General features: G+C 52.6%; 1 protein-coding gene across 1 annotated transcript in view; it reads left to right on the top strand.

The window, feature by feature from the left end:
- The window catches only part of FANCA (FA complementation group A), a 48,697-nt gene that overhangs the window by 23,388 nt on the left and 3,304 nt on the right, over positions 1-22,005 (top strand). Inside the window, 16 exon segments of the mRNA XM_007472223.1 lie at positions 4,692-4,768; positions 6,310-6,423; positions 8,302-8,438; positions 8,775-8,845; positions 9,193-9,289; positions 9,719-9,906; positions 11,195-11,291; positions 12,219-12,395; positions 13,491-13,564; positions 14,930-15,058; positions 17,262-17,346; positions 18,650-18,813; positions 19,275-19,380; positions 20,247-20,405; positions 20,408-20,548; positions 21,212-21,324. Of these exon segments, the coding sequence (XP_007472285.1) occupies positions 4,692-4,768; positions 6,310-6,423; positions 8,302-8,438; positions 8,775-8,845; positions 9,193-9,289; positions 9,719-9,906; positions 11,195-11,291; positions 12,219-12,395; positions 13,491-13,564; positions 14,930-15,058; positions 17,262-17,346; positions 18,650-18,813; positions 19,275-19,380; positions 20,247-20,405; positions 20,408-20,548; positions 21,212-21,324 (1,929 nt within the window).

The raw sequence follows: 22,005 nt of genomic DNA, 5'->3' as shown, positions 1-22,005 counted from the left end.
CTCTTTCCTGTCCCCTGAAATAGTTTGTCACACAGGGATCATGTGTCCCTTAAAGTTTGGTAAAGAATGGCTGCAAAATCATCTGTTCCTGGTGTCTTTTGTGGAGGCAAAACTTTTGGCTGCTGACTCAGTTCCTTGAATGGTTATTGGTTTAGTCAGGTTTTTTATTCTCGAGTTAGCTTTTATATATATTTCTAGAAAATTGTCCATTTCATCTAAGTTTGCAAATCTATTGATGTATCATTTTTCATGATATTCTATTGTGATTTAAAAATTTTGTCTACCTCATCTGTACTTTTCATCCCTTCTTAAAACTTTTTTCATGCTAGTGTTAATTTTGCCTTTTTTTATGACTCATTCATTACTTAAAGACTTGTCTGTTTTATTAATTTTATCACATAACCAGCTTTTAATATTGTGTCCTTCCTGCTATTTTGGGTTTTTTGAATAAATTTATTTATTATTTTTATTTTTGGCTGCATTGGGTCTTTGCTGCCGTGCATGGGCTTTTCTCTAGTTGTGGCGAGTTGGGGCTTCTCATTGAGGTGGCCTCTCCTGCTGTGGAGCACAGGCTCTAGGCACGCGGGCTGCAGTAGTTGTGGCACGTGGGCTCAGTAGTTGTGGCTCACGGGCTCGAGAGTTCAGGCTCAGTAGTTGTGATGCATGGGTTTAGCTGCTCTGTGGCATGTGGGATCCCCCCAGACCAGGGCACGAACTCACGTCCCCTGCATTGTCAGGCGGAGTCTCAACTGCTGTGCCACCAGGGAAGCCCCTCCTGCTGTTTTAAAAAAAAATCTTCTATTTGTTTTTAGATTTTAACTTTATTATTTACCTTTTGTTTTCTTTGTGTTAACTATGTTGTTCTTTTTATAACTTCTTAAAGTGGTGGTTTAATTTATTGTTTTATAACTTTTCTTGTGTTTTAAAACAGGCATATTTTAATAAATTTTACATCCAGATATCACTTTAGCTGCCTTCCAAAAGTTTCAATGTGTAGTTCTTAACACTGTCGGTCAGTTCTAAATAAATACTCAACCATTGTGCTATGATTTTCTCATAATTTGTAAGTTAGTTTTAAGTAAATTTTTTAAAATTTTAAACATTTAGGTATTTGCCCATGAGTTTTTATTGTTGAATTCCAATGTTAATTGCATGTTTCACAAAGAATATGATTCACTTTATATGGAGTTTTTTCTACTTGTCAAGACTTCCTTTCAGAATTTGCTTGGAATTTGCAGACATTCTGCGCATCCTTGAAAACAACACATGTCCTTCAGTTTGGGACTGTAGGGTCTGTCTGTTAAATTGTGTTTATTCTCAAGTTTTCTGTATCCTGAATAGTTTTCTGTGTCTTTGGTTTATCAGTTTATTGTGGAGGTGGTTGTGATTTTGTCAGTTTCTCCTTATAATTCTGTCAGATTTGTCTTGTTGCAAGAAAGTTTGTAATTGTTAAAATACAGGCTTCTCTTACTGGGTGTTTTTCCCTTTGTTATTATGTAATGTCTCTGTTAGGCTTTTTACCTTAATTTCTGTTTTGTCTGCTATTAAAACCAGCTTTTTTGGGGGGGGGTATTTGTATGGTATAGCTTCTTAATTTTTTTTTTATTGGCTGCGTTGGATCTTTGTTGCTGCACGCAGGCTATCTGTAGTTGTGGAGAGCAGGGGCTACTCTTTGTTGCAATGCCTGGGCTTCTTACTGCGGTGGCTTCTCTTGTTGAGGAGCATGGGCTCTAGGTGCGCGGGCTTCAGTAGTTTTGGTACATGGGCTCAGTAGTTGTGGCTCACGGGCTTAGTTGATCCACGGCATGTGGGATCACATGTCCTGTGCCTCGGTAGGTGGATTCCCAACCACTGCGCCACCAGAGAAGTCCCTAATTTTTTGACATATTTATTTCTAGTCTTTAAAAAAGAGTTTTGTCAGAGTTAAATACGGATATAGATTAAAGAGTCCTGGCAGCAACATGGATGGACCTGGAGATAATCATACTAAGCGAAGTAAGTCAGACAGAGAAAGACAAATACCATATGATATCAGTTATGTGTGGAATCTAAACTATGACACAAATGAAACAGAGACAGACTCACAGACATAGAGAACAGACTTGTTGCTGGGGAGTGCAGGGGTGTGGAGCCGGAGGGATGGAGTGGGAGTTTGGGATTAGCAGATGCAAACCATTATATATGGAATTGATAAACAACAAGGTCCCACTTGAAGCACAGGGAACTATATTCAGTATCCTGTGATAAACCATATTGGAAAAGAATATGAAAAAGAATATATATGTATGTATTACTGGGTCACTTTGCTGTACAGCAGAAATTAACACACATTGTAATTCAACTATACTTGTATAAAATTTTTTTTTTAAAGTTAAAGAGTCAGATACTTCTATGAAGTTTATTAAGAGAAATAGCCAGGGGCTTCCCTGGTGGTGCAGTGGTTAAGAATCTGCCTGCCAGTGCAGGAGACATGGGTTCTAGCCCTGGTCCGGGACGATCCCACATGCCGCGGAGCAACTAAGCCCGCGTGTGCCACAACTACTGAGCCTGCACTCTAGAGCCCGCAAGCCACAACTACTGAGCCCGTGTGCCACAACTACTGAGCCTGCGCACCTAGAGCCCGTGCTCCCAACAAGAGAAGCCACTGCGATGAGAAGCCTGCTCACCACAACAAAGAGTAGCCCCCGCTCGCCACAACTAGAGAAAGCCCGTGCGCAGCAACAAAGACCCAACGCAGCCAAAAATAAGATAAAATAAAATAAATTTATTTTTTAAAAGCAGAGAGAGAGAAATAGCCACTCCCCACCCATCCCTGCCACTTCACTTTCTTTCTGGAAGCAAGCATTTTCAACTCAACTGATTTTTTGATATTTCGCCCCGAATCTCCAAATAACATTATTATTTTGGTATTTACTTTTTCTGTTTTAGTTTTCTTTCCTTTACCAATACACATAGCTGCCCTTCCTGTGTTAGTTTTGAAAAACTGTTTTTTAGGGCTTCCCTGGTGGCGCAGTGGTTGAGAGTCCGCCTGCCAATGCAGGGGACACGGGTTCGGGCCCCGGTCTTTTACTCTGGAAATTCATATCCTTCAGTACTAAGGGATTTTCTTGGATACTTAAAACCTTTTTTTTTTAATGAAAAATTTAAGACAGAAAAGACGAATAGAATCTATCACCCAGATTTGTTATCAATAAATGGGCAATCTTGTTTCATCTATAGCCTTCAAACTCACCCACCCACCATTCTGGATTATTTTGAAGCAAATCCCAGACACTGATTATTTCAACTTGGTTTATTTCATTGCAGATGTCCTCTTTATGTCCTTTTTCTTCTTAGAACTGCTATTTTTTAGATATTAGATCTCCTATATTGTCTTCTGAATTTTTCTCTTTTGTCCTATTTTGCGTATCTGTTCTGTTTTGTTTTTTCCTCTCCTTTCTGAGAGATTTCTTCAAGTTTACCTGCAAGTTCTTTTACTGAGTGTTTCATTTCTGCCATCAGATACTCCTTTGTACAGCAGTCCATTCTTCTTCTTTTAAAATTTTAATTTAATTAATTTATTTATTTAGGCCGTGTTGGGTCTTTGTTGCTGCGCGCGGGCTTTCTCTGCTGGCGAGCGGGGGCTACTCTTCGTTGCGGTGTGCGGGCTTCTCACTGTGGTGGCTTCTCGTTGCAGAGCATGGGCTCTAGGCATGTGGGCTGCAGTAGTTATGGCAGTTGGGCTCAGTAGTTGTGGCTTTTGGGCTCTAGAGCGCAGGCTCAGTAGTTGTGGTGCACAGGCTTAGTTGCTCCACGGCATGTGGGACGTTCCCAGACGAGGGCTGGAACCCATGTCCACTGCATTGGCAGGCAGATTCTTAACCACTGCGCCACCAGGGAAGCCCCCAGCAGTCCATTCTTGTTTCACAGCTGCAGTGTTTTGTCTTACCTCTCTGAAAATTTAATAAAAGTGATGAGTGACAGTTTCTTTTCTGTGAATTTCTCCGCTTCCTTGAATTTGTTCTTTCTTTTTATTTGCATTGGTTTCTGTTTTTTCTTTTCTTCTTTCTGGTTTCTGTTTTTTAAGCTGAAGGCTTTCCAGTGCCCAGGGCAGTGGGTGGTGCCCTCAGTTCCTAGTTTCCAGCCGGACTCCCTGCCTCCCTCCAGCCCTGTGTGGATTCTCACTCGACCACAGCTGTGTCTCTGTTCTTCTGCTTGAATGTTGTCGCCACGGTTTGCAGCACTGTTGGGGGGCGGGGCAATGCTCTGTGGTTCTTGTCCTCGTACTCGCTGCTGTGCCATGAGAACGTGCCAGCTGTGTCCGTGCCCTCATCACAGGACTTGTGTTTTTAATGACATTAACTGGATGTTTTCCTTAGTTAGCATTTTTCATTAAAAGTAATATAAGTTCACCTTTAAAATTTGGAAATTGCCAAAACTTGAATGAGAGAAGTGAAAATCATTTATAATCTCACTACACAACAAAACCTACTGTTGGGAGATGTTTATATAGGACGTATGCAGTAGTCAGGACCGTTTGAGTCCATATGGACAGTGTTTTTCCTAAACATAGGGTCATGCTGTGGGGTGTTGTATAATTTATTTAGATTTACTCTGTTGCATATTTCTGTTTTATGATAGTCTTTGGGATTGTAAGTTTGAGAATTAATTTGAGTCATAGTTGACTATTTTAATGTTTTCTTCTGATCCAGAGCAGAAAAAATTCCCCCCTCCTTATACTCCACCTACCGCCAAGCCTGCTCCACTGTCGGAGAGAAGAAGCCAGAAGGTAAGGTCAGTGGGTCGCTTGGTTACCAGACGTGCCCACCTCATCTCCACTTCCCTGATCACGAGACGTGTCGGTGGCACCTTGGTCCATCTGGTCTGGTTCTGTCATGCTGGGTCTGGTCACAGCTGTGGCTTCAAAGACTGCCCAGCACCAGCCCTGGGACAGCTGTGACACCAGGAGGGCTGCCTGTGATGTCATTCCCTGAACATGCATGCAGTACAAAATCCACTTGACCATTTCTCATCTTTGTGTGCCCCGCTGAGGCTGTGATGTGGTTTCTGTTTGCCTGTCTGAACTCGATTTTTTTTTTTTTTTTTTTTTTTTCGCGGTACGTGGCCCTCTCACTGTTGCGGCCTCTCCCGTTGCGGAGCACAGGCTCCGGACGCACAGGCTCAGCGGCCATGGCTCACGGGCCCAGCCGCTCCGCGGCATGTGGGATCTTCCCGGACCAGGGCGCGAACCCGTGTCCCCTGCATCGGCAGGCGGACTTCCAACCACTGCGCCACCAGGGAAGCCCTGAATTCGAGATTTAAATTCAGGTGACCAGCCAGGCCCGAGGCCCGTGGTGCTTGTGCTGCACCGTGTCTTAGTAGGGGGTCTCCCATGGCTCTTTGGCCGTTCGGATGGTTGGGGATCTTTCTGCTTCTAGGGGACAGTGATGTAGACCTGGGCCAGTGTGTGAAAGCGTGCATCATTGCTTGGAGCAGCTGGGCAGGCTGTCCGCACCCCATCGCCCCAGGAACGAGGCGCCATCAGGACAGGGCCTGGTCTGTCGGTTTTGAAATGGTGCAGCTGTTTGCTGGTCAATCCCTCTGACGCCTGCAGGGCCAGTTAGGCTGCATGAGCAACTGCAGCTCTGTTTTCTAATTCTGTCTACCAGAACCCTCCTTGCACAATCTTCCACGGTTTCTGACAGCCAGGGAGACCCACACCTGTTTGGACCAGTACTGAAACATCTTGCAGACAGGATGCCAAGGGGGCCGTAGGGCTGTGTCCACTGTTGAGTGAGGCGTTGCCCTCCTTTCCTAACCCCATGGTCCTGCTTTTGGAGGCTTCTAGAATGTTTTCTAATGCTGTATCTCATAGGGCTAATATTTTTCAGTAAACCTATTAAATGTGTGTTGAGGACTGGTAATCACCTCTAATATACTGATTTTAACATCCTGTTGTAAAAAACAATATCACAGTGTTACATAAAAGTTTGAGAAACAGGAACTAAACCATCATCTGTACATAATTCTGCTCTCCCCGCCCAGCCTCCCTCCACATGCATTTGGTCTTTATTCATTACATACCTGCTTTTTACACTTGTGGTGATAGTGTGTATAGAACCATGGTTTTTCTTAAACCTCCTTATGAATGTTTTTACTTTGATAGGACATTAACATCCGCCGTCCGGGGAGAGCGTTTCACTTCCCTCCTCATAGGGCCCCAGTCCTCTGTGTGCCCTCTGCAGGGAGAAGCCAGGGACAGCGTCAGTTCCGTGTGCTTCCTATCTGATCTAACCTGTTTAATTGTTAAAATTACCTCCTGTCTCTCAGATGCAGCCTCGCGAAGGGAGGTGGAGCCCAGCTGTGCGGAGGAGCCGCTGGGCCTGCTCACAACTGCCCTGCGAGAGCTCAGGGCCTCAGTGACAGATCCCACCCAGCGTGACGGTGAGGACGGGGCTGTGGGTCGGGCCACCCGCAGCGGGTGTCCGTGGGTGCACAGGCCAGTCCCGATGTGCTCAGAGCTTGAGGCTGCTGTTGCCTGGAGTGGCCGTGGTCAGTGCCTTTTCCCTGCATTCAGCATCTGGTAGTGAACCCGGCCACGGCCTGGTGGGTGTGGAGCGTGCCTCCTTTCTGACACTCAGGCTGTCCCAAAGTCTGGGTAGAATATGGTTATTCTGCTACTTGGCATCCCAGTGGGACAGGAGACATGGAGGAGGAAAGCTGCATTTCTGGCTGTGAGGCTTGTCTCCTTCCTTTACTGCCTGGGTGGCTGTGCTCTTCAGCACTGGGCCTCTGCTTCTGGGACTGTTTCCTATGAGGGGCCTGGAGGACAGGCGTGAGCAGTTCAAAGCGCTCAGTGGCCACAGCGGTCCACAAGTAAAATGTTAGGTTCCGGTGTTTTTAGAGTTTTGCTATGCTAAATGTAGAAACTAAAATACATACGGCATGTTTTTACCTAGTAACTTCAGTAGATGTTTATTTATTATGAATTCATTTAATTCCTATGAGCGTCTCACGGAGGAAATACAGTTGACCCTTGAACAACACAGTTGGTTTGTTTTTTTTTTAATTTATTTATTTTTGGCTGTGTTGGGTCTTTGTTGCTGCACGCAGGCTTGTCTCTAGTTGTGGCGAGCGGGGGCTGCTCTTCGTTGCGGTGCGCAGGCTTCTCACTGTGGTGACTTCGCTTGTTGCGGAGCACGGGCTCTAGGTACGCGGGCTTCAGTAGTTGTGGCTCACGGGCTCTAGAGCGCAGGCTCAGTAGTTGTGGCGCACGGGGGCTTGGTTGCTCCGCGGCATGTGGGATCTTCCCGGACCAGGGCTCGAACCCGAGTCCCCTGCATTGGCAGGCGGATTCTTAACCACTGTGCCACCAGGGAAGTCCGCAACACAGTTTTTTTTTTTTTTTTCGGTACGCGGGCCTGTTACCACTGTGGCCTCCCGTTGCGGAGCACAGGCTCCGGACGCGCAGGCTCAGCGGCCATGGCTCACGGGCCCAGCCGCTCCGCGGCATGTGGGATCCTCCCAGACCGGGGCACGAACCCGTGTCCCCTGCATCGGCAGGCGGACCCCCAACCACTGCGCCACCAGGGAAGTCCCCGCAACACAGTTTTTAACTGTGTGGGTCCACTCAGTATATGCAGATTATTTTCAGTAAATATATGGAAAATTTTTGGAGATAAATGACAATTGCAAAAATTTCAGATAAACCACATTGCCTAGAAATATTGAGAAAATTAGGTATGTCGTGAATGCATAAAATACACATAGATTCACATGACATGCAAAATACACGGAAGGCTGTGAGGAGTTAAGCTTGGGGTCAGAAGTTACGCACAGATTTTCACCTGTGGTGGAGGGTTGGCAGCCCCAGCTCTGCACTGTTAGCTCTGCCTCCGCTGTGGTCGTCCTGAGGGCCCAGGATGTCCCCTCGTGGTCAGCGTGGTCCTTCCAAACTCTGCTCCTGCAGCACGTGGTTCTTGGGGAGGTCGAGGCCCGTGTGGGGCCCCAGCGCTGCCGCAAGATGGTCAGCCAGCCAGGCCTGTGCTGGCAGAGCCGCTGAGGCTGGGCCGGGCGGCCGCAGCGGGCGTCAGTGTGTACAGAGGTGGCTGGCGGGCGAGGGGCACGGGGTATAGACACAGGGGCCGTGGTGACGTGAAGAGCTATGCCAGCCCCTCAGAGAAGCCTGGCTACCTGCACCACAGAAAAGTGGTTCCACTGCTGGCCGGGCGGGGACGAGAGCGGCCCCAGGGTCAGTTTAGAGTGTGGCCCCTGAGGTGGTGTGTGGCGCCCCTGCTCATGGCGCCGGTCCCTGCCTTGCAGCGTTGTTGGCTCAGATGGCAGTGATCTCTGAACAGCTCCGCTCTGCCCTGGGCCTCGGTGAGGATGACAGCGACTTCGAGGGGGCCCCGGTTCAGCTCAGCGTCCAGGCCCCCAAGCTGCAGCCAGGGGAGCAGAGGGTGAGTGTGGGGCGCCAGGGAGACCACATGTGAGTCGAGGGTTTCAGGCCGGTGCTGCCGTTTGCGTACAGACTCTGTGTTTGGGAGGCAGTTGTGGCAGAGGTTGCTCGTGGCCCTTTGTGGGCAGTTTTGCTGACCCTGCTCTCTGCTGAGAAGCTCCATGATGACCCCTGGGGGCCCCTCCCGGGGTTTGGGGATTCCTGTGCCGAGGCGTTGCAGCCTCTTCTCCGGATGGGGGCCCGTTTTGCAGTCTCGTCAGCTCCACTGGGGCCCTGTGCGTCCAGGGTGGAAACGCTGTGATGTGGGTTTGCGGCCCTGAGACCTCTCCTCTCTCAGGTCGTGGATCTCCTGCTGACGTCTTTCTGTCAGAACCTCATGGCGGCCTCCAGCGTTACCCCACCAGACAGGTAGAGGCTAGGTGGTCTCACCGGGTGGTTTGGAGCTGTCCTGGGGCGGCCTGGGTGCTCGTGATGAGAGTGGCCGTCGTTCCTGGTCCAGCTCTGAGCCTTGGGCCCTGGTCCTGCCCCCCGACTTCGCACTGCGCTGGGGAAGGGCCTGGGTGGGGGCGCGGGGCTGACTTATCCAGCAGGGACGTGGCGACGGTCAGCGTTGAAACAGGAGACCCTCCTGTTTGGGGAACAGGCTGGTTCTTTCTTCAGTCTCTGGTGCCTGACTGCTCGTCCACCAGGCTCCAGGCGGGCAGTGCAGGGCCAGGCCTGGCCGCTGCCACTATTCTCTGTGGCTGTCCCCACAGGCAGGGCCCCTGGGCCGCCCACTTCGTGAGGACCCTCTGCAGACGCAGGCTCCTGCCGGCTCTGCTCAGCAGGCTCTGCCAACTGCTCCGTCACCAGGTAGGGCTGCCACCGCCTCCAGCCAGGAGGTGGGCTCCCTCCTGCGCCCCCAACGCTGAACCTCTTTTCTTTTTAAATATTTCTGTATTTATCTACGTATGTACGTATGTATGCATGTGGCTGTGCCCGGTCTTCGTTGCGGCATGCAGGCTCTTAGTTGTGGCACGCAGGCTCTTTAGTTGTGGCACACAGGCTCTTAGTTGCAGCACACAGAATCTTTAGTTGCGGCACGCGGGCTCTTGCAGCATGTGGGATCTTTAGTTGAGGCACGCGGGCTCTTAGTTGCGGCATGTAGGCTCTTACTTGTGGCATGTGGGATCTCGTTCCCTGACCAGGGATCGAACCCTGGCCCCCTGCATTGGGAGCGTGGAGTCTTTAGCCACTGGACCACCAGGGAATGCCCTAAACCACTCTTCTTTCCTATTTTAGGGCCCGAGCCTGAGTGCCTCACATGTGGTGGGGTTGGCTGCCCTGGCCGTCCACCTCGGCGAGTCCAGGTCTGCCCTCCCGGAGGTGCATGTGGGCCCTCCCACCCCTGCCAGGGGCCTGCCCGTCCCCGAGCTCTTCGACATCCTCCTGCCCTGTAGGACCCAGGAGTCCTCAGCCCTGTGTCTGAAGTGAGTGTCCCTCTTGTCACAAGTAACACATGTTCATCAGACAAAATTAGCACAGACACACATGCTGTACAGATCCACTCTTTACCATGTTGGTCTGTACCCTTCCAGAATCTTATCTTGGGTGTATTTATGTGTGTGTTGGTATCTTCAGTTATAAAAGTGAGATCACCCTACTTTGCTACCTGCTTTTCAAGATGCTCACAATGGGCTGCAGGTGCCCTTCTCTGGGTCAGGTGGCCAGCGGCTGGCTGGACCTGTCCCTCAGGTTAGGTTCTGGGGTCTCCCTGTGGTGAGCAGCTTTCTCTGGGGGGCGTTTCTGCACACACAGCTGTCCCATCCAGAGGGTTTTGAGACCCATCGTCCAGTTCCATGCTCATCCACTCACTATACTGCGTGCTAGGCCCCCTCCCGGGACCCGGTCAGTCACAGGCAGCCTGTAGCCTGGGGTCGGCGGGTGTGAGAGATGGGCGGGGGTTGGGTGAGAGTGGCCATCCCATGGGCAGAGCCCTGGGGGAGTCCACGTGTGACTCAGGCCCGAAGGGCTTACTGTGGCTGCTGAGGTCAGGACGGAAGCCGGAGGCTCCGGTGGGAGATGTTGGGACCAGGGTCGCGGCTCACAGACAGAGCTGGCATTAGGAGAGACAGGGAGAGCTGAGCACAGGAACGCGGCCTGGGACCAGTGCCCGCCAGCTGTCTGCGCCATCCACAGCAGCACCACTGACAAGTCCGCACTGGGAGTCGGGCCCCTTCCTCGCCACAGTCCTGACTCTCTGAGCCTCATGGTCACCTCTGTTCTCGGCAGCCTCTCCCTCCCACACGTTACAGCCCACCGTGGGCGGGCAGAGGCTGAGTTGGAAACTGGACGTGCTTCACTCTGGCTCTGAGGTTCTTTTAGGCGGTAACAGTGAATAATTTGCCATCACGCAGGTGAACGAGAGCCTTACGCAATCACCCAGGGAACACCCACCTCGCACCTCCTCACTTCATTCCCTTGGTTCTGACCGTGGCTCTTGACACGCTGGAAAAGCCAGCCCTTACGTGCAGAGCCTGCGTGTTCATGTGTTTTCTGAGTCTCTCGTCAACGTGGAAAGAGCTCAGGCCAGACGGCCTGCCTGGGGGCTCTTCCCCGAGGGCTCGGAGGAGCCGGCCCGGCTGGGCCTGAGGCTGAGCGCCGAGCGGCCGTCGGGGTGGGAGGCCGTCAGTCCACGTCGTGCAGTTCACGCTCTCCTTCCACCTGTTTTTTTGCGTGGATCCCATTTCTGTGTTATAATCTGTTTTCTATTTTCAGATTTTGTACAGCGGCAATTTCTTATTCTTTGTGTAAGTTTTCTTCCCAGTCACGTGACATCTCGTACAGCTGTTTGTCTCCAGGCCTTATAAAAAAGGTGAGTCTTGTGGGTTCCTTTTTCTGCTCTCCTGTAAGTTCCAGTCTTGTACGGGTTTCTGGCCTGAAGCCTGTGTGGCCTCCATCTCGGCACCGGCCTCATTCGTAGTAGACTGTCTCCTGGCGCCACCCTGCCGTCTGCTTGGGTTGAACACTGCCTTTTCCTTCCTTCTGAGTTAAGAGGAGGGGCTGGAAGGTGACAGCTGCAGATGTCCCTCCTTATTTATGAAGTAGGCGAGTTAAAAGACTGACGTTCGTAGAAAGTGTGTCAGTATTTAAAGAAGCACCCTGCGCTTCCTCTGAAGACGGCCTGGGAAGCCGCGTGTTAGAATCCTCAGGGTCAAAGGCGGCGGTGCCGTCACAGCGGGAACCAGTGTTGCTGCGCCTGCAGAGCTTTAGGGAACGTCTCCCATGAGGTTCGAGCCTGGTTCAGAGTTCCAGGCTCCGCGTCGGACTCCTGGGCACTGCTGGGAGCTCCACTGCGTCAGGAGCAGCCTGGGGTCCAGGTGCCCCTCTGCTCCCGGTCCCAGGTGCCGATATTTTTAAGTGTGGGATAGAGATCCGGAAGAGTGGCCCAGAAGAGGAAGTCCTCGCCCCGTGTCCCAAGCTCCCCGAGGTCCCCTCGAGCAACCTGTGGCTCTGTCAGCATGAGGGCGGGGGTCCGACCTCCTAAGGCAAAGACGTGCGGCTCAGTGCATCACCGAGGGAGCATCTCCTGTAGCCAGTGAGCACACTTCTTAGTGAGAATGCCGGTGCCGGCGGGTCACGGGGGACGGCCGTGCGCGGCTGCAGGGCGTGGCAGCTCAGAGATGTGTGGTCAGGGCTGGCTGCTCACTGAGACCAGGGGTTCCTCGCTGCCAGCCGAGCGCAGCCAGGCCCCTGTGTGTTTCCTCAGTCTCACAGCACACACGCCACTGTCTTTTTTCAGTTCCAGTTCATGGTGTTCAGATGGTTCTCAGAGGCCCGAGACCCTCCCTCTTGGGAAGACCCGGCCAACTCTCCCTGGTGGCCCCTGTGCCTGCCCTCCGTGGACTGGCAGCAAGCCGCCCTCTGCCTGTGGAAGCAGAGGACCTTGCGGGAACTGCTGAAGCAGGAGGGACTCCATGTAGGTCCCACTGTCCCTTCCCCTGCTTTGCTCCTCCAAGCTCTGGGCTCCGTGGGCGCAGGACATGGGCGGCGGGCCTGACCCGACAGAAATCACTCCTGGGGTCGTCAGATTTTAAACACGCCTGCCAGGCTGCGAGCTGGGGCCGGGCGTCTCTAAGCACAGTCACCGGAAGCTTGGCTGCTCAGACAACGTGCCCATGTGACTGTTTCTGCCACCTCTTCATACTTTTCATTTATTTCTTGGATGTTTGCCTGCTTGTTTTGGTCTTTAGAGAAAAAGTTGTATCGTTTTATTGTATATTTTTTTCAACTCTTTTATTGTTAATAATCTGTCATACAAGAGTAGGTCTGGCCATCTGTCTGACACCAGGAACAACGAGGCAGGAGCAGCCGCGCCTCGATCACTGTCTACACACACGTCCCTGCCGGTGCCGCACGGCCCCGGCGTTTACACACACTGCGTGTGCTGCATGCATGTCCCTGGGACATGTTGTTACACACAGTGTGAGGGTTTTTTTTTGTTTTCGTTTTTTAATTCTGATGTCATTTATTGGCACAAAAATTATTCAGATACAACATGGTGTCTAGACACGGCTATACTTTATATTTTGTGCATTTAGTTTATATTTCTTTTGCTCCTAATTCCCAACATGTACCAGACCTTCCTTCTCTGTGTCAGCAGTGTGAGGTTTTGAGGTTAGTCTGTGCTGACGTGTGGAGCCGTGACTATTGGAAGCATGTTGTCACATCAAGTTTATCTTTTGGTTATTTGCACAACTCAGTGAGCTAGAAAGTGATCGTTGTGCAGATGCTGCGGGCTGCCCGGGACCGGGCAGCAGTGTTGAGGACTGAGTTTAAAGACCAGTGTGAACAGTTCTGGGCAGCTTCCCGTTCAGAGTTAAATGACCGGTTGGTTCTTCATCTGGGCTTGGTGCCAGCCTCCCAGTCTAACCCTGGGAGATGGCGTAGGACGATACTTCTGACAGACACACAGGAGACCTCCAGCTAATATGAGAGGGCAGCATCACAGCCCCAACCTGTGGCTTCTGTGCTCTGTCCTTGCTGTGGTGGTCACTTGGTTCTTTTCTCTCAGTTGACTTACAGAGACTGGTTACAGCTGGAACTAGAAATTCAGCCTGAAGTTGATTCTCTTTCAGATACAGAAAGGTAAGTGTTTAAAGGATCTACCCTTTAAAATGTTAATACAGTTTTCTACACTGTCTTAAGTCTAAGTTTTGTCATTACATCCTCAGTTTAATGTTCAGTTTAACATAAGTGTATGAGTACAGTTTTATTCATTCTTTTATTCGAGAAACACTTATTGACCTACAGTTTGCCAGACACGTCTAGAATGTTCTAGAAGCTGGGGATGCAGTGTGAACAAGACAGATGGAGCACACGAGGCACGTACAGGGCTTCCCACTTGCACTCTGCCCCAACGCCCCTAAGCCGTTCTTCCGAGGAACTGTGCAGGACCGGGCCCTGTGTGAGCCTGGGGGCGGGCAGGGTGATAAATAAGGCGGATTAGAGGGCACTGAAGACACCAGATGGGGCTTTGGGTGCTGGTGCCGGCGGGCAAGGAGCAGAGAAGCCTGTGCCTGGGGAGGGCCACAGTGGGGAAGCCCTGGAGGGTCTCAGCTGGTGTCGGCCAGCCAGGGAAGCAGAGGGGAGGGTGGGCAGCGCCTTGCCGAGTGCTGGCTTTGAGGCACGGCACCAGGGGTGAGCGAATCAGAGTCTGAGCCCCATGTGAGTCCTGGGGCTGGTGACTGAGACCGCCAAGACGTCAGGTGTGCTATCCTGGCCTCGAGCAGGTGCTGAGGGGCTGTGGGTTTGGGGGTGGGTCAGGGGGCACAGAAGCCAGAGGTGGCTGTCCTCAAGCCACCATGCTTGGAGTGGTCAGAGACGTCCCTGAACACGGGGGTGCCGTGTCGTGGTGTCAGATTCTGACGGACAAGTAGAATAAGGGAGGACAGTGATGGGCAGTGGGACGGACGACCCGCTTCCTTTCCCAGCTCAGTGGGCGCTTCCACCTTTCGGGTTTGTGTGCGGCCTGCCTCCTGTGCGCTTCCTTCATGTGCTCACGAGCCTGGGCTTCCTTCCTTGCCAGAAGGGAAAGAAGGAACTAGTTTTCTGGCCTGCGGAGCCACAGGGCCCCTTCTTAACTCACCCTCAGGTCACTGTGTGTTGATGGTGTGGGTCCTGTTCAGGGCCTCCTTCCATCTCTCCTGATTGCAGTTCCAAACAGGGTTTGGCGGCTCGCTCCCTGCCCCTCGTGGTCACATGGGGAGGTCCTGCTTGGGTCCTGTTATTCCTGCAAGAACAGACTGCAGTGTTGGTGGCTGTCTGTGCTGCGGTTTCAGCACCACGGAGCCTGGTCCATATGTGGATGCTTTGCTGGTGGACCTGGGACAGTGCAGGCACCCGCTGCACCCCCAGCTCAGCAGCTGTGGACCTGCAGTGCCCGTCACCCCTGGCTGAAGCAGACCCTGGCCCGTGCCTCCCTCAGCACAGACCCTGGCGTTTGCATTGCAGGCAGGACTTCCACCAGTGGGCCATCCACCAGCACTTCCTCCCCGCGCCCTCTGCCACCGGGGGCTGCGATGGAGACCTGGAAGTCGCCTGTGCCACGCTCGTCGACGTGCTCATGGACTTCTGCCAAAGGTTAGGAATGTTAGTGCCCAGAAGAGTCTGTCTTTTGATTTTGGTAGCTCTAAGAACGTTTTTATTTCTCTTAGTCCAGTTTGTGTTATACAGAGCATAGTTGGAACATATCCTGATCGCAAGTTTGGGTTTTCCAGATAAAGGCAAGCTTCCGGAATCAGCTTTCTCTCTGTGCATAGATTTGCCAGTGGCAGTGACTTGGTCTTTCTGCTCTGTCTCCTGGTATCAGGGTTATTAGCAAATGTGACGAGAATAAAAGGTCCAGCAAGTGGTGGGCGCCAGTGTTGTCACCCACCGTGCAGGAAGCACTGGCGTGGACTGCCTGCCATGAAAGGCAGGCGTTCCTGGTACCATATGGGCTGTGCCAGGTGTGGCCTTCTGACGTGGCCTGTTTTTCTCATCGTCCTCGTGGTTGCTGTGTCGAGGTGGTACGTCGTGTTATCTCATTATGGTTTTGATTTGCTTTTCCCTGATGGCTTATGATGTTGAGCATCTTTTCATGTGCTGGTTGACCATTTATGTTATCTTTTTTGGACAAATGTCTGATCAGATCCTTTGCCTATCCTTTGCCTATTTGCTTATTGAGTCATAAGAGTTCTTTATATACCCTAGATACTTGGTCCTTACCAGATATATGAGTTGCAGATATTTTCTTTCATTCCGTGAGTCATCGGTTCACTCCCTAGAAGGGGTACTTTGATGCACAAAAGTTTTAAATTTTGAAGAAGCCTTATTCATCTATTTTTAGATTTAGGTCTTATTTTTAGGCCTCTGATCCACTCTGCATTAATTTTTTATATGGTGTGAGGTAGGGATCTGGCCCCATTCTTCTGTATGTGGATATCCAGTTGTCCCCTTTTGTTGAAGAGACTGTCCTTTCCCTGTTGAATGGTCTTGGTACTCCTGTGGAAAGTCCATTAGCCATACATGTGAGAGTTCACCTCTGGACTCCTGATTCTGTTCTACTTATCTATATGTCTATCCTTGTGCCAGGACCACACCATTTTGATTACTATAGCTTTGTAGTAAGTTTTAAAATTGGAAAATGTGGGGATTTCTTGGCGGTCCAGTGGTTAGGACTCTGCACTTTCACTGCTAAGGGCCTGGGTTCAATCCCTAGTCGGGTAACAAGTTCCAACGAGCCACGTGGCATGGCCAACACTAAATAAATTTTAAAAATTGGAAAATGTGAATCCTCCAACTTTGTCCTTTTTCAGGATTGTTTTTGGCTATTCTGGGTCCCTTGCACTTCCACCTGAATTTTAGGATCAACTTAACCACTTTCTGCAAAATGAGATGAGATTCTGATAATGACTGCATTGTATCTGTAGATCAGTTTGGGCAGCATTGCCATCTTCCTATCCATGAACATGGGGTGGCTTTCCATTTGTTAAGGTCATCTTTAATATTTTCAACAATGTTTTATAGTTTTTAGCACACAACTCTTGCATCTCCCTGATTAAATTTATTCTTAAGTGTTTTATTCTTTTCAGCACCATAGGCTCATTGCTTTAATTTCACTTATTTGCTCTGATGGTTTTTTATTGTGAATTCTTTAGGATTTTCTATATATAAGGTCTTGAAATCTGCCAGTAGAGATGGTTTAACTTTTTCTTTTCCAATCTGGATGCCTTATATGTACTGATTTATTTATTTGCTGAATTGTCCTGGCCAGAACTTGACAGGGCAACGTTGACTGGAAGTGGTATGAGCGGACAGTTTGTCCTGGTCCTGATCTTAGGAGGACAGTTTTCAGTCTTTCATCATTAAGTACGGTGTGAACTGTGGGTTTTTCATAGATGCCCTTTGACAGGTTGAGGAAGGTGCCTTTTACTCCTAGTTTGTTGTTTTTTGTCTTTTTTTAAAATCATGAAGGGGTATAGCATTTAATTTAATGCTTTATCTGTGTGGTTTTTGGTTTTTATTCTACTCATATGTTTATTGCATTAATTGATTCTTGCATGTTGAGCCAACCTTGCATTCTTGGGATAAATCCCACTTGGTCATGGCATGTAATTGTTTTGATGTGTTGCTTGAGTTGGTTGCTGGCTTTTTGCTGTTGTTGGCACACCGTGAGTGTCCTGCAGTCTCCGGGTACCTCCTGGCCCTGTGACCACAGGCCACCCTGGAGGCCGGAGGAGAAGCAGGCAGCCCAGCACAGTTAGGAGACACTTAGGAGGCTTTCACTGTGTGTTCATTTCAGGTCAAGGAGTTATGATCACTCAGAGAATTCTGATTTGGTTCTTGGTGGCTGCACAGGAAATCGGGATATATTTTCCAGATTGCAGGTGAGTTAGAAGATGTAAAACTCAAGTGTGTCCACTGCATTTAAGCCACGTGCTATTAAGATATTATGAATATCCACAGTGAGTCCTAAGGAGCCTGACCAGAATGAAAGCTTGAGTCACACACACAATGGCTTAGACCAGAGAGGCCATGTGCTCTGTGAACTCACCTCACTGTGAACATCACAGGAACATGGAAACGAAAACTGTAATATGGGAAGCATCTCCAGGCTTTAGGACGTTTAAAATTTGAAAACAGGAAGTAAAAATACCGACTTTGGTAGCAACATGGTTGCTACTCCTGTTTTCTGCTTTTTAACTCTTGGTGCTGCATTGGGAGGTCAGGCTCTGAGAATTGATATAAATAACCCTCCACTTGGCCGAGGATCAAGAGTTTGCAGATATCGGAGGCTGGGAGACTCTCCTGTTTCCCAGGTCACTTGGCAGCAAGGCAGTGGCACTTTTAGGAGAGTGCAGAAACCATGTTTCTCACATTGAAGTGAAAGGTGCGTTTCTGTCAGCATCCAGCTCTCCCCAGATCTGTTGAGCGTGAACTCTGGGGTCAGAGTGCAGAGCAAGGCCCCATCCTGCATGCTCGTCCACTGTGTGCACTGGGGGTCCGTAACTTTGGAAGAGTACTTGCAATTCTGTATAATAGGATTCGGTGTTCCCGCTGTCACTCTTAAAAAAGTGCCTGACTTTAGAACATGTGGGGAATGAAAGAGAAATCATGGAGGATGTGGTCTGGAGCACTGGGAAAATGTACTTAAAAGTGAGTAAAACATCCCACAGAGAAAGGACCCGAGTACCCCAAGCCCTCATCTTGACCTTCGTCCTCCACGTCTGTCATAACTGAACGTGGAAGAAAGTGACCTGTGAGGGCAGACACAGCGGGAGACGTGGGGTTGGGGTCACACATGACGGGGCGATGATGAGACGGGTGCTCTGCATCTGGGGGGTGAGACAACACACGTGTGCCTGCAGGCTGTGTGTGCGCCTCACCTGTGTGATTCACCCTCAGGCTGTGCACACACCCCCACCTGCACAGGGGAGCAGGTGATAAACGGGTAAAGTGTTAGCCATGGGGAGTCTGGGGAAGGGTGTTCTTTGCACTGTTCTCTCTGCATTTTTGCAAAATCCTGCAGTTGTTCAGTCATTTCCAAGTGAAAAGGCTAGTTGCACTCGCCCTGCGGGCCCCACCTCAGGGCCCTGCGGGCCCCACCTCAGGGCCCGGCTGGCCCCACCTCAGGGCCCGGCTGGGAGCGAGAGGCCCCAGGATTTCTGCCTCTGGCCGGCTCTCTTCCAGGAGCTGGCTGCTGACCTGGAGCAGGGCCCAGCGCCCCTCGGCCGTGCTGCTCCCCGGGGCCACTTCCTCTTTGGAGTTTTCTGCAGACGCCTCCAGGCCCTGGCTCGAGGGTGGGACGTGGCCAGCCGCCTGCAGCGACAGCAGGAGCTGCTCATGTGCAAACGGTAACACGGCTCGTGCCCCAGGGTCTGTCTTCACCTTGGGTTCTCTCCCCAGTAGTTGCTCGTCTCTGGCCCCCGCCCCAGCCCGGGACGGCATCTTCCCCGGGTGCCCTGGAGAGCAGGGTCTAGAGGCGTGAAAGCAACTGGGGGTGAAAGTTCTCCTCCTGGGCTTCAGAAACGCCTCAGTTCAAAGGCCTCGCGTGGAACGTGCGCTCGGGGCCCTCGCTGCATCACGGCTCAGCCGTGGTGTCCTTCCTGGTCTCGTGAACTGGTTGGTTAACGTGCTGCTCCCTGCCCTTGGTCATCGGGTAACATCACAGCTGGTCTGGGGACACGCAGTGAGTGTCCGTCGGCCCAGGAGGGCAACAGGCCACAGACCAGGGCCAGTTCCGAGCGGGCTGGGAGGGTTGGCAGTGTTCCGAGCGTAGCTCTCTGGGTCACCGTCCGTGCCTCCCTCCTCCCAGCATCCTCCTCGGCCTGCCCCCCTCCGTGCTTGTCGGCAGCCCCCGCTCGGAGCAGCTGGCCGCCCCCGACTGCGATGACTTCTTCCGCTTGGTCAACTCGGAGCTGGTAGGCGCAGGGCAAGTGAGCTGGGTTGTGGGGTCGAGGGGCCACGTGGGCACCTCTGGAAAACTCACCAGCGCATCCGTGGTCACGTGGAGCCAACGGCCTCAGTGCGTGTCCTGCCTCTGAGGGTAGGACGTGGCGCTCGGAGCCGCGGGTGAGCCCTTCACCTGGCTCAGCACCGGCCTGCGAGGCTGGAGACCGGGCAGCCCCGTCCTCCGGAGCACGACTCCTCCACGGAAGCTTCCCCAGGGTGACCGGCTTGGGCCCTGCATGTGCAGACCATCCTGCCCGCCTTGCCTCCCCTCCGTCGGTTTCTTTTGGGGGCACGGAAGCCAGATGGTGCGGTGCCCTGGCTCTTGTCAGGGGCTCCGAAGGGTGACATCCCTGTGACCTGCATGCGGTCAGGGTCAGGGAGGTGCCGTGCATAAGTGCTCCCCTGCCCACTGCAGGGGAACGGCTCCTACACCAAAGATGGGTTCCCGCTTTTTAGAAATGCACACGTGACTAGAGCTTGACCTGAGGTTCTGTTCATTTGTGTGGAACTTTAAAAGGTAACTGGGGAAGCAGCAGAAATGAGATGAGATTTTCTTTAAGTTCGTTCTAAAGGCTGTTTCCCTTCGAGCCTCGAGAACGGCCTGTGAAAGCAGCCAGGGGGGACACGGCAGGGACAGCACCTGGCCCCCCCGCCTGGGCCCATGGGGCTTGCGCCATGGCTGGCGGGCACGGGGGTGGACGCGAAGCCACACGGAGCCAGCCCTCCATGGACCGTGGCGGTGCCGTCCTGCCGCGTGTCCTTACGCGGTGGAGCCTCCAGCAGCTGCCCGCCCTGTCCTGCGCGTGCTCCCTCACTGGCCTCTACCGTTTCGCAGCGAAACTTCTCCCACGACGGCGCCCTGACCCACGACATCACGGCCCACTTCTTCAGGGTAATTTCCTTTCCCTCTGCCCCTCCAGCGTCGCTGCTCACTCAGACCCCAGGGCTAGGCCCTTGCGTGCGTGGCAGCTCCCGGGGCCCGGGTCCACAGCCCTGCGTGCAAACCCTGCGTGCGGGCGTGTCTCCCCGCAGGGGCTCCTCAACGCCTGTTCACGAAGCAGAGACCCCTCCCTGGCAGCCGACCTGACCCTGACTGCCTGCCAGACCCAGTGCCCCTTGCTTCTGACCTCTGCTCTGGTAGGCTCCCCATCTTCTCAGGGGCGTTCCTGGACCTGGTGCAGCCAGGGTCCGCCCAGGGCTTCCTGGCAGCGTGACTCAGGGGAAGCTGCACCAGGAGCAGTTGGGACAGAGCACAGGAGTTGGGGTGGGGCTCCTCAGGAGTCTCTGTGCCCGGAGCCGTTCACGCTCCTACTTGCTCTGTGCTGACTGGAGCTGAGCGGGGCCTGCTGCTCTGCTGGTCCGGCTGTTGCCCCAGCCCCTACTGGCCCGGCCTTCTCATGACGTTCCGCGGGTGGGGCTCCCACGCGGGCTCTCTCACCCGCTCTCGGTTTTGTCGGGAGGGAGGACGCAGCGCGTTCCTTGCGGGCTCCCTGGGCGGCTGTGGCCTCTGGCTCACGGCTCTGCAGCTCAGCAGGGCCGTCCAAGGACCGGGCCATCCTCTGTCCACATCCTGCGTCCTCCGCGGATGAGGATGAGCATGCCTCACGGAGCTGCTTTGGGCCTTAAATGAGACGCTGTCCTTGCGGTTATGAAGCACTTGATGAGCGGGAGACAGGCTCTGGGGGTGTCGGCCTGCGGGCAGACGTTGCCCGCGCAGATCGCCAGCATCACCCAAGGCTTCCCGATCTTCTTGGTGAGGTGGGGGGAACTGACCTGTTGGTGCCCGTTCTCTCCCATGAGCTGTGGTGGCCGCACCTGGAGCCTGAGCTTCACCGCCGCTGGAGGAGATGCTCCCAGAGCCCGCTGCCTGCAGAGCTGCGGAGGCTGCAGGAGGCCCGGCACTTTGCCGGGAGGTGAGTGCGGGCAGCGGGACCCACTCTGGGTTACGTGCATGGTGTCTCGGGAGCTGGAGGGGGCCCTGGGGAGGCTCTGTGAGGCCCACGTGTGGAAGGGGGAAGCAGAGCCGAGCGGACACGTTCCCGTCAGACTGGCGTCCGGGGTCCACCTGCCCGTCTCCACGCACATCCGAGTGGTGCTGTCCTCGGAGGTCACAGCAGGGACTGCTGGCCCCATCCAGCCTCCCTACATTTTCCTTTGTGACCCGTTTTTATCCGAGGCACCTGTGTCCCCCCTCAAAGGGTCAGGGATGCTCGAAATCTCAGAAAACGAGGAAACCAAGTCTGCCCACTGAGTCTAATTCTGCAAAGAGCAGAGAACTTTCTTAAATCACTGCATTATATTCCATTTTTAATTTTCGGCCCAGTTTTAACCTGCTGGAGAACGGTGAACATCACACGGCAGTCAGAGTGGGGGCTGAGTAGAAGGCGGGTGCAGACTCTGGGGGGAGGACTCCTTGCAAAGCTGAGGCTGCTGGGACCAGGCGCCCCCTCCAGGCATACCGCTCCCTGTGTCCGGGGCAGAGGGGCATGTTGACAGCCAAGGGCCAGCCTGTGGAGACCGGTTGGGGGGCCGGGGGGGGGGGGGCGCTTTGGGTTCTGGCTGGGAGGGGCGGGGGGCCCTTTGGGGGACACACA

The sequence above is a fragment of the Lipotes vexillifer genome, unplaced genomic scaffold, assembly GCF_000442215.2.
Source record: "Lipotes vexillifer unplaced genomic scaffold, Lipotes_vexillifer_v1.1 scaffold23, whole genome shotgun sequence".
In the NCBI taxonomy this organism is placed as follows: Eukaryota; Metazoa; Chordata; class Mammalia; order Artiodactyla; family Lipotidae; genus Lipotes; species Lipotes vexillifer.
Note: the sequence above shows the minus strand (reverse complement) of the source record. Positions and strands in the feature narration are given on the sequence as shown.